Below are 12,119 nucleotides of genomic sequence, written 5' to 3' on the forward strand. Positions count from 1 at the left end.
TGCTGAAGGAATCTTCTCCTGGACGCTGACGTCATTACTCCGGTGGTATGCACCGATGCCCCATCGGTTGAACCGGTGCTGAAGACACTTCTCCTGGGCACCTGACATCGTCTCTGGTACAAAGGACGGCCAATGCACCGATGCCCCATTTTGACCCATCGGTTCAACCGGTGCCTATAGGCTGACTTGGCTTCGACTCCCTTCTGCACCAAAGTACCATGGCGTCGGTTCTTCCGACAAGCGTCGGATGCACCGATGCCCTTGGCGTCGGTTCTTCCGGTGCTCCTGATCCGAAGAGCTTTCAGGGCGCTGCCCTGAGACCCGCGAGGGGCTGCCCTTCGGGCCTTGCTACGCCTATTTTCTCTTTCTCTTTGTCATCACTTGAACCTAAAAGCCTGAGAATGATCATCTTAAAAATTATATTAGTCCAAGTGTTGTGTTGTCATTCGATCACCAAAATCACTCGAAATGGCATAAATGGTGCCATGTTCGTTACAGCTCCCCACCCCGCACGAGGCGCTCCATGTGCGCCGCGGCGGCGTTGTCCGACGGCGCGACGAAGAGGATGGTCTCCACCCAGAACTCGGCCATCAGCTTCCAGCGCAGGGAGCCCTCCCGTATGCTCTCCAGCTTCGCCCCAAGCTTGAGCCCTCTGGTGAAGATGGTGCCCGCCGCATCTCCGGAGCCGGTGCCGACTTTCCGCAACCGATCTCTTCCTCTCAACTCGGATCCCGATCCCAGAGCTTCTCGGGCTTCAAGCATGGCACGGTCGAGGATGAACTTCGTGTCCACTGAGTTCCCTGGAAGCAGTTCTGGCGCCTCGGACATCAGGTACGCGCAGTAGCGTGACAGCTTGGTCGCCACTTCACGGTGCCTGCTGCTTCCTGTTGCCTCCTCGTCAGGCAATGCGATGATCAGGTACTCGGTGGCGATGTGCCAGATGAGCATGCTCTCCGCCTGCGTCTCGTTCTGCAGCGTCCACGACAGCTGCCGGGAGACACCGTTCCTCTGCAACGCTGCTTTCCCGTTGCTTAGAGTTAAGGATGGCCATCGCTGCTGGATTTCAGCGAGGCGACGATCTGAGGCTTCAGCGTGTCAGGTAACTCGACGAACTGCAGACCTTTGCTTGTTGTCAGATTGCCCCAAGCTCGACGGAGATACTCGGCGGTCGCGGAGAACACCACCATGGGCTCGAATTCAGTTGTTTCGAAGGAGCAAGAAGCCTTGCTGCTTCTCAAGAACCGAGAACTTTCGATGACCGAGTACTGGCCTAAGCTCTTGTGCCAGGACCTGAACATCGGGCGCCTGCAGAGAAACCCGGATGGCTTCCGGAGGGCAAACGGGAGGAACCTGTTTGCCCCTGCTGGGAGTCGGCAGCAAGCTAGCGACACCATGGCCCAGTCTGATCCCAGGTACATCACCGTCTGCGACGCTTCCGCTGCGACGAACGCTCCAAGAACTAGGACTGTAGCGACGACATCGACCGTTCTGACCGTCGATTCATCGGTGATCGGGGTGTGTTGCAGGAGCACGAGTACTCCGAGCACGGACGCGAGGATGATCTTGAGAACGGCCGTGGAGAAGAAGGTGGTCTACACCTCGAAGATGGAGGCCCACTTGGTGTAGAGGAAATCGTGGAGGAACCCCAGATCCAGCTCGATCACCCGGAACGCCTCGGTGTGCTCGTCGGCGTTGTCCTCGGACAGCAGCCCGTCGAGGACGAACCGGCGCGTCTCGGCGAGGCCGGCCTCGGCGCAGTCCAGCCCGAAGAGGCGGCGCTTCAGCAGGTGGGACAGGGAGTAGGCGAGGCAGGCGCCTCTGATCCGGGAGCCGCTGACGCCGAGCGAGGCGAAGGCGGCGGCGCCCTCGCCGTCGCAGTGCTCCCAGATCGTGTCGACGGTGATGACGTCATCCTCCGGCAGCTCGCACCTGTAGGCGGCGGAGGAGGAGGAGGAGGAGCTTCTTTTTCCCCGGCGAGCTACCCTGTGGGCGGGCCAGCGTACCAGGTACCTGCAGCCACCGCCGTCCGGTGATGTTGTGCAGGTGGCGCCGCCGTGCTGCTTCATGTAGTCGGCCACCACCTTGCTCGGGCCGGGGTGGCCGGCCGCGCAGCTCGCCCGGACTCCGAGCCAGTGGGAGGAGGCGGCCGTGGTCGCGCGGAGGGCGAAGGGGATGGCGACGGCGCCGCCGGAGGAGAGGAGGGCCCGGCACAGCATGGTGAAGAAGTAGCACTGGAGGTGGACGACGAGGCAGCGCGCCCACCGGCTGTTGTCGGCGAGGTCGTGGGCCGTGACGGAGCTGGAGCCGCCGGCGAGGAGGAAGAGGGAGAGCGCCCACACGGGGTACAGCGCGGCCTTCGCCGGCGAGGCCTGCATCACGCCGAGGGCGTAGGCGGTGAGCGCGGGGAGGAGGGTGTGCGCCAGCCACAGCGCGCCGTGGAGGAACGCGCTGCGGCTCCGCCGCCGGACCGAGCCGAACACGAGCTGGAAGAGCAGCAGCGCCGCTGCGGACGCCATGAGCACCAGGACCTGCATTGCCGCTCAAAGCTCTGTGTGCAAGCAAGGAATCGAACTGTGGGAGCTCGATTTTTGTTGCTCGATCTACATGGCCGAGGTGTTGCTTTCTTCAGACGGAGTGCAAAAGCAAGGACTCGACGCAAGGTTCTTGTTGGGAGCCGGTTGTTGTGATAAAAGCCGGTTGTTACACAGAAATAGCAACCCTTCACATGGGGCTTGGAGCTACATCTTTTTTACTTTTACTTTGAGGTCTTGGATATACAAATTTGACTCTTTATTATCTTTAACTATAAGGTTATACAGATACGAAACCATCTACACTGTTTGCATTTCCGGGTGTCCAAGATGTGAGTTTTGACTCTGCTTTTGTCTCCATGTTGCTTGAAGCTGTTCTTTTTTTTTTCCTTGGAACGAACTTGCTTGAAGCTGTTCTGAATTGTAATGGAACTACAGCTACAGATTTTAGTGGACGGCAGCCACTGGGCTTTCTTTTCCTTGGAATGGCGCCTGCTGCTGCGAGCAGGCGCAGAGGGTGTCGGAGCCCAGAAGGTGATACACACAGCACTGATGGCTACTCTCATAGGTCATTTCATTGCATCCATGATCTATCCCATAGGTAGGCTGCAGCTTTGTGGTGTTCATGTTCGGTAATTGGTTCAGCCTCACAAAAACTGTAAACAGTAAAAGTCAATTTCGTCTCTGATTCCTCTCCTCGATATGCAAAAGGCTCAAAAGGCAGACAAAAACATGCTCCTAGTTTGCACAAAATCCGTTGAATTTCAAGAGGTCCGGACATGTATCATCAGTTGGTTCTACTCGCCAAAACTATGGGAAAACAAGAATGGAGGCAACCTGTCAGGTCTTGCCATATGAAGCTAGTGGTGGACCTAGGATTTAAATCTAGGGTATGCCTATGTACAACTTCAAGATACAATACGGTACAATTCAATATACAATTAGATAATATAACTACAAGATTTTCCAAATAATTATGGGTAATAAAGAAAATATAACTGCTAAAGGAAATTGCTCAATTTTTAGGTAGTCCTAGGCCTATATGGCATATCTACTGGGTCCACCACTGTATGAAGCCTTAGGTTTTCTCAAGACAGAAAAAAAATGATCCATGGTTTTAAGAAACCTGCAGAGAATGATAGATATTTGCAAAAAGATTATAAGCACAAGAAACAAATGATTACTATAAACATATCAAACACCTGAACATACTTGCCCACAATCATTCAGAAATATTTCTAGCATGATTGGTTTACGCGACAAATGCCTGTACAGCAATTTGAATTTCCACCAATAATCGTTCATCCACATAACAAGTACTTAACATAACATGAAAAGTATAGTGAGCTCACATAGTAGTTTTTAACGGTGATCTTGTTTGCCATTAAGTTATGACTATGAGAGCTCAAGTCAACGAAGGCAACTACTCCCACTGCTCCTTCCCTTCCCCTGATTGCAGTAAACAATATGGAAGACTAGAGCCTGCAGCTGGCAGGCGCCTATTCTTGCCAGATTCCTAGCAACTAGACATAATCAACACATCAAGTTTCTGATAAACCAACGATCTCACATTCAGTACAAAGTAGCATTTTACATGAGTGCACAATGCAAAATCTTTATCTTTTAGATTAGTGAGGATTTGAGCACCACCAGAGCATCTTAATGTCAAAAACCACCGTTCAAAAAAAATGTCAAAAACCACAAAGGTGCAGTGAATAGGGCTGGTCAGATGCAAAAAGGCTGATATCAAGCATTGCCGGCACATTTATGTGACCAACAGAGCAAGTAATATAGGGGATGTTTGGATGTGCTAAAATAGAGGTGCTAAAGTTTAGCCCTAGATGTGTTAATAGGGCTAAACATGGGCTAATGAGAGATAATCAAGGCTAATAGGCTCTAACGACCAATTAGTCATCATCTCAGTAATTAGATCAGCAATTGGCTTATGTTTAGTCCTACTATTTGGAATGTAAATATATAAGCAGAAGCTGGTTAAAGTTTAGCCTTTTGAATCCAAACAACCCCATACACCATGGTCACCTAGCACAACATTTAAGATTAGGACAGATCACATCAAACTATCAAAGGACTCCAGCAAATTCAGAAAATGTTTCGCATTCAGTCAGATGACCTTAACCAAGGCAGCATCGCAACATTTTGAGTAAAAGGTGATGTGAGGCCATGAAGGTTGATCACTATTTTTTCATGGAACCAGAGTACATATAACTTTTTCTTCAAAAAAAATCTTATCAACATTTATTTTTCATTATAGATGGCAATATGTGTTCGGAAGGTGACCTCAGAGGTGTTTGGCGTGAGTAGGGGAGGCAAACAGGAGGGGAAAGACACCTGGTGGTGGAACAATGAGGTGCAAAGGGCTATTAAGGAGAAGAAGGAGTGTTTCAAGCGTCTCCACCTTGACAAGAGTGCAGCCAACATCAAAGGCTATAAATTAGCGAAGAGGGTTGCAAAGCGAGCTGTGAGTGTAGCAAAGGATAAGGCGTATGATGACCTGTATCAGCGGCTAGGCACGAAAGAAGGGGAGAAGGACATTTATAGGATGGCTAGGATCCGCGAGCGGAAGACAAGGGACATCAATCAAATCAAATGCATTAAGGATGGGACAGATCGACTGCTAGTGAAGGATGAGGAGATCATGGATAGATGGAGAGAGTACTTCGACAAGTTGTTTAATGGGGAGAGTGAGAGTCCTACCCTTGAGTTAGATGACTCTTTTGATGATACCAATAGACGTTTTGTGAGAATTCAGGAGGTAGAGATCGGGGAGGCTTTGAAGAGGATGAAGGGAGATAAAGCGATGGGCCCTGATGGTATTCCCATTGAGGTGTGGAGATGTCTAGGAGATAGAGCAATAGTATGGTTAACTAAGCTTTTTAATCTCATTTTTCGGTCAAACAAGATGCCGGAAGAATAGAGGAGAAGTATATTAGTACCTATCTTCAAAAACAAGGGCGATGTTCAAAGTTGTACTAACTACCGTGGGATTAAGCTTATGAGCCATACGATGAAGCTTTGGGAGAGGGTTATCGAGCATCGCCTAAGAAGAGTGATAAGTGTGACCCAAAACCAATTTGGGTTCATGCCTGGAAGGTCAACCATGGAGGCGATTTCTTAATACGACAATTGATGGAGAGATATAGGGAGCAAAAGAAGAACTTGCACATGGTCTTCATTGACCTTGAGAAGGCATATGACAAAGTACCAAGAAATGTCATGTGGTGGGCTTTGGAGAAGCACAAAGTCCCAACTAAGTACATTACTCTCATTAAGGATATGTACAAGGATGCGACGACGTTTGTCCGGACATATGATGGCAACACCACTGACTTTCTTATTAACATAGGCCTACACCAGGGGTCAGCATTGAGCCCTTATTTATTTACTTTAGTGATGGATGAGGTCACAAGGGATATACAAGGTGAGATCCCTTGGTGTATGCTCTTTGCTAATGATGTGGTGCTAGTTGACGAGAGTAAGGCAGGGGTTAATAAGAAGTTAGAGCTGTGGAGACGCACGTTAGACTCGAAAAGGTTCAGACTTAGTAGGACCAAGACCGAGTACATGATGTGCGATTTCAGCGCGACTAGGCATGAGGGGGGAGACGTTAGTCTAGATGGGCAAGTGGTGGTCCAGAAGGATATTTTTCGGTATTTAGGATCGGTGCTACAAAAGGATGGCGACATTGATGAAGATGTTAGGTATAGAATTTCAGCTGGCTGGTTGAAATGGCGGCAAGCTTCTGGCATCCTTTGTGACAAGAGGGTGCCACAAAAGCTAAAAGGCAAATTCTATAGGACAGTAATTCGTCCGGCGATGTTATACGGTGCTGAATGTTGGCCTACAAAAAGGCGACATGTCCAGCAACTGAGTGTAGCAGAGATGCGGATGTTGCGGTGGTTTTGCGGGCACACAAGGAGGGATAGAGTCCGGAATAAAGTTATTCGGGATAGGGTCGGGGTGGCACCAATTGAGGAGAAACTTACCCAGCATCGGCTGAGATGGCTTGGACATGTCCAACGAAGACCTCCTGAGGCGCCGGTGCGTAATGGGGTTCTTGAGCGGGTCGATAATGTAAAGAGGGGTAGAGGTAGACCTAAACTGACGTGGGATAAGTCGGTTAAGAGAGACCTTAAGGATTGGAATATCTCTAAAGAGATAGCTTTGGATAGGAGCGCTTGGAGACTAGCTATCAATGTGCCTGAATCTTGAACTTATTTCTTTCGGGTTTCATCTCTAGCCTACCCCACCACTAATTCAAACATCAGATAGTTGATCTACAGGATATAGTAGTCCAATCTGAATATATATCAGTCAGGCAAAAGCAAGAAGTCAATACAACAAACATCTCTGCACAACTCTACTACTACATACTGACCCTTCAGCGCGGTTGCTGCTGCACAAAACTCCAGATAACAAACAAACTAGTGTCTTTACAAAATAAAATACTTTCTTTAAAAAACTATTTTTTTCCCTAATCTTTAGCGAATGTGAACTGACACAACTCACAAGTATGTTCACCATCAATCAGCTTAATAGTTTTTTTTGCATAATTCTGATCTTTGTATGCATGCATTGTTTAATTTTCCCCAAAAAACTTAATCAAAGTTAAAATATATTTGATGATTTTAGCTAGTTCTGCAATGATGTTACAATGTCGACAAAAAAAAAATCTTTGAAGAGGGAATTCAACAGGAAACATGGAAGAGGAATTGAAAAAATGAAGCCATGAACAATGAAAATCTGAAAAATTCTAACATCAATAATGCTTGTGATGAACTAATGAACTGCTAAAGAAGCAAACTCCCTTACTTGCTTACCTTCTTCTAGTGCCATATTGCTAGGACCATAGCAATAATGAAAAGTATCAAGAGAGCAGCATTTCCACCAGGCAAAATATCTTCAGAGGAATCAGGTGATCTAAAAGATGAAGCAGCACAATCAAAACTGGGATCAATATTCAACAGACAGTAAGGGACAATGATGCTTGAACATCATATGGAGTCTAAAGAGTACAGATCAACAGTTTAAAAACTTATTTTACCCCAACCGATTCTAAGACAATGATAAATTATACCATCCTTTACAAAATAGTACAAATTTAAGTTTAACATTCGAGAATTGATCCCCTGCCACATAATGTCCAAGAAGGCCACTGTTTGATTGGAAGGAACTGGTACAGGAGCTTTAGTTTGCCTACAGGATGACACAAGATGACTGACTTGTTAACTGAATATGATAAAGCCAGATTACTTGTTGCACAAACTAAACCTGCTGTCAGAATTGATCTAAGCAGGTTCACATCCAGAGAGGTAACGGTCAGCACAGGAATAACAAGTGATTGTACAGTGCAAAAAAAGTGAAATGGATTATCAGCAGGCTAATTTAGTAGCAAGAAACGATATGACATAAGTGCCCTGATTCTTGAAGTGGGAATGCGATTTAATGCCTTCTCAAGAAATAAAGAATCCTTTAGCTACTCAATTAACAAGCACCGATTCTGATGGAACAACTGATTAATGTTGCAAAGGCAATTGCTCTACACTTATTTGTCATTTCAGATATTCACCGTAATCCTTATTGTTTCATTTGGATTTGAACAATCCGACAAAAGTTGACAACTATTGATTGTATTTTCCAGCTTACCTCTTTCTCTCCTGTGATCGATGAATCCAGGCCATGACCGGAGGCAGGATCCCAAACAAGAAGCAGTTGGCATAAACCCCAGCAAAATCCAATGCCCTGGAGAAGGCTGCTGAGAAGAATGATGCAATAAAGATAGGAGCGATCAGCACCATCCATGTCAGAATTGCTCCATTTCTGCCATAACCACTACTAGCATTGGATTGCTGAATGCTTCCTTGCTTCAGAGAAAACCTCTGAACAATCAACTCTGCTGTGTCTGCCAACTGCTTTGGGAAGCTCACTGCATATCCTATCAGGCTCGTTGCCAATGCTGCAAAAGCGAAGCCTCGAACAGCAGGTAATGCAGCTGGGTTCACCGAGAGAAGCAGCTTAATAGGGTCACCTATTCCAACATTTCCACCAGCACTTGCAAGACCAAGAATGACTGCATTCCATGACAGCACCATGAACAATGGCACAGCACCCCCAATCAGTATCGCTCTGCGTGCATCATACACCGAATCCCCGACAATCTTGCAGATGAACGGCGTGATGACATGAAATCCGAGCGTGAGCACGGTCACCGGTATGGCCGGCAGGATCGCACCAGGGCTCCAGCAAGCGTAGCCAAGAGAACTCAGCAAGCTGCTCCGGCCGACGGACACGCCGGTCACCACGAGCGCGGTGATGGAGGCAAGCATCAGGCCACAGAGGGCACGGTTGGCGCCGTCGACGGCCTTGAAGGGGAAGAACGCGATGAGGACGCCGGCGAAGCACGGGAACAGGGCGTTGGCGAGGACTGCGTTGACCCTGGGGAACAGCTGGGCGACGAGCGAGCCGATGCCAGCGACGCAGGCGACGATCAGGGAGAAGCTGAGGGCGGCGTAGACGACGGCGACGACGGCCCCGAGGTCCGCCCCGAGGGTGCTCGACGCAAGTCCCGTGAAGCTGACCTCGTCAACGCAGTCGCGCTCCATGGCGGAGAAGCTGAGCTCGGCGACGAGGATGATGGAGGACACGACATAGGCCCAGGAGATCAGGATGGCGGCCGCGGAGGGCGCCTGGCCGGAGCGGATGGTGGCGGACGGCAGGCCCAGCATGCCCGGCCCGACCGCCGTGCCGACGATGAGGCTCACCGCCGCCCAGAAGCTCTTCTTTCCCCCGCCGGAAGCTTTTCTGTCGGCCTCTACGGGGGGCAGTTCCAGGGCGCCGTCGCCGACGCTGCCGGTGCTGCGCCGCCACCGCCATTGACGCCTTGGCGACGGAAATGGGAATGGTAGTGGCGATGGCGATGGTGGCGGGGTGTTCGCGGATGCTAGCGTTGGGGGCCGGAGCGGCCGGAGGCGGCGGAGATGGGGAGAGGGGAAGGCGGCCGGCGGTGAGGAGGGGGTGAATTTGTGGTGGTAGGGGTGGCGGCCGGAGAGTAACATGGCTGTAAATTTGCGAGGTCAATGGCAGATTTGGGGAAGGTCAACGAAAGTGGTTATGAATCCTTGATTGAGATTTGAGAAACAATACACACGGTCAAAAACAAAACATTTTCACACTTCCAGCAAGATACTCTGGTATCTTCTGCTGTTTTGGGAAAAAAAAGAACTGGTCAAAGTTTTAAAATTGAGTATCAATATAATATTAGAAATGGAGAAAATATATGAGTATATTTGTCTTAAGATGAACATTGGGTTTGTAAATTAATATATGTTGGAAATAACATCAGTTTATTGACAAGCAAAATAATTCCAATGTATGAAATTGCATAAACATCAATTCTACGCATGGCATGAACAGCCGTCGTTCCTATCTCGAGTACATGTACTCGCAGGTCACAAAGTGAAAGTAGACAACGACTACTCATGGTAGATATCAAGGACACAACGGTGATTTACAGGAAGCACTCCGAGGATGGAAGGTGTAGAGTATGGTGAGTCGACGCGAAGATAAAGGCTAAGGCAATGTAGACGAACAGCGAGCAGTCACAATAGCACTTCCCAAAAATCTGATACACCCTGTACCCCATGGCAGGGATGGCATGGGGAAGACGAAGAGCAGTGCAGCACATTGTGAAGACTTGCTCTCCCGCAGTCGATGGCACGTCGACAACGGGATGGGGAAGACAAAGAGCAGTGCAGCACAATGAGACGAGATGCAAAAACTTGGTACCTTCGCCCCACCCCGCGCTAGCAACCATGTGTTCTTCATTTTCCTCCCCTCAATAGCTTCAACTAAAGTGGCACAACACAATTATATAAGTTGGTCTCTCTCCGGTCTCCACCTAGCCAAGCAATATGGAACTAACGTCCCCACCATACCATGCATACATGAGTGGGTCTTTAGGATTTACATGAATTATTATTTAGCCCAAGATCAAAATCTTCAAACACTATATTGCAACGGAAAAGAACAAGCTCGCTTAGTCTTGTTTCTGATATAGGATCGAGTATTATTCGACTACGATAATTTCGTTGTCTAGAACATTGATCACCTACGGCTAGATTAATGAGCGATAAATTATAGAAAGTACATGTATTATAATCATCTTCGCTTTCCCTTTGCCACCTAGACAGTTTACTGGCCTATATAAGTCCAAGATGGTGGTGGAAGTGAAGAGCGGTATAGAACCAAAAGATAAATCAAAACATGAAAGAGGATACGTACTATCTAGGGATAGAAGGTATTAGGAAACAAACCATATGCATGTTTGAAAAAGACCGTCTAAGAGCATCTCCAAGAGTTTGGCAAATCGAGTTGCCATCTTTGATTTTTGGCAAAAACGTTAAAAATATTCCTCCAACAGTTTGGCAAAAGACTTGGCAATTTTTGGCAACTTGGGAAAAACCAGCCTCAAGCGCGTAAATATACGCGCGCGGCGCGCGGTTGGCATCGTGGTTTCTAGTCAGGTGGGAGGGTGAAAAAAGAAATATATAACAGAAAAGGGTTCCTGATTTAAGTTTTCAAGAGGTGGAAGGGCATAAATATAATTTTATTTCTCTCTCAGGGTTCCTGATGTAAGTTAGATCTGGATTTGGCAAGTGAATTATGCCAAACTGTTGGAGATAAGCTCTTTTTTTACTTGGCATATCTTTTTAGAAGTTGGCAAAACACAAAATATACCAAGTAAAATATGACAAACTCTTAGAGATGCTCTAACAATATCTGTGTATATGGTTGGATGTATCTGATTTTCGTGAGAGAAAAAGAAGAAATGCTTCGACAAGATAGACTCATGCTAAGAAATTATCCACAATTTTGAGGAGGATAAACTTTTCTAAAACTTTTTTCCGCAAGAAAACACCCTTATATGCCTTAACACAATTATCCAATCTAAGAATATACCAAAATGATGGTCATATGCTTATGATTTTTGTGAGAATAGGTGAGATTTATTATGTTCCACAGAAATCGAGGAAAGGATGCGAGGATAAAATTTTGGAAGATGCAAAATTTGAAATGCCTAGCTTGTGTACAGAGGTTTCCGTGAGCATATTCCTGTACGAATCAAAACATCCCCAAGTGATTGCATGAAAAAGGGTACAGAGGTTATCCATGTACCCTTCGCCGGTTACTATTGATGGGTTGGACTTGGATGTCAAGTTGTTTCGAGGTCATTTCCAATTTTTACATTCTACCTGTATTGTGAGGGGATGCGTTGATACCATATTACTTAAATATTGGCAACTAAAGTTTATTAGATCAAATTCATAAATGTAGCATGACGCAGGATGCACTAGATCTGTTGCCAGTATTTGAGGTAATTGGAGATTTACATATATAATCATTTGTAGGATTCGCCTATTAAACTCGGGGTACCAACTAAGTCAATGCTATTGGATGATAATACCACTGTGATATACTGATATTGATCCAAACATGTAAAATTACAGTGCACGGTATTTTGATGAAAGATGGGATCATGTCAAGTAGGTAGACTATTAATTTTCCAATATG

General features: G+C 47.2%; 2 protein-coding genes across 3 annotated transcripts; both read right to left on the reverse strand.

The window, feature by feature from the left end:
* Positions 1 to 422: 422 nt before the first annotated feature.
* Positions 423 to 4,007, reverse strand: LOC120659757. Its single transcript, XM_039937981.1, has 2 exons — positions 3,884 to 4,007; positions 423 to 3,187 (listed from the first exon to the last, which is right to left on the reverse strand). Exon 2 carries the CDS (start codon positions 2,532 to 2,534, stop codon positions 1,593 to 1,595), a length of 942 nt encoding a protein of 313 aa, XP_039793915.1. The 5' UTR covers positions 2,535 to 3,187; positions 3,884 to 4,007; the 3' UTR covers positions 423 to 1,592.
* LOC120659756 (tyrosine-specific transport protein) lies at positions 3,274 to 9,749 on the reverse strand. 2 transcript variants are annotated; one of them, XM_039937980.1, is made up of 3 exons: positions 8,196 to 9,748; positions 7,370 to 7,469; positions 3,274 to 3,657 (listed from the first exon to the last, which is right to left on the reverse strand). In XM_039937980.1, exons 1-2 carry the CDS (start codon positions 9,602 to 9,604, stop codon positions 7,376 to 7,378), a joined length of 1,503 nt encoding a protein of 500 aa, XP_039793914.1. In that variant the 5' UTR covers positions 9,605 to 9,748; the 3' UTR covers positions 3,274 to 3,657; positions 7,370 to 7,375. The 2 variants fall into 2 exon arrangements, with proteins under 2 accessions (XP_039793914.1, XP_039793912.1); XM_039937978.1 differs by lacking the exon at positions 3,274 to 3,657 and adding an exon at positions 3,673 to 4,054 and having other exon boundaries at positions 8,196 to 9,749.
* Between the last annotated feature and the right edge of the window lie 2,370 nt (positions 9,750 to 12,119).

The sequence above is a fragment of the Panicum virgatum genome, chromosome 2N (assembly GCF_016808335.1).
Source record: "Panicum virgatum strain AP13 chromosome 2N, P.virgatum_v5, whole genome shotgun sequence".
In the NCBI taxonomy this organism is placed as follows: domain Eukaryota; kingdom Viridiplantae; phylum Streptophyta; class Magnoliopsida; order Poales; family Poaceae; genus Panicum; species Panicum virgatum.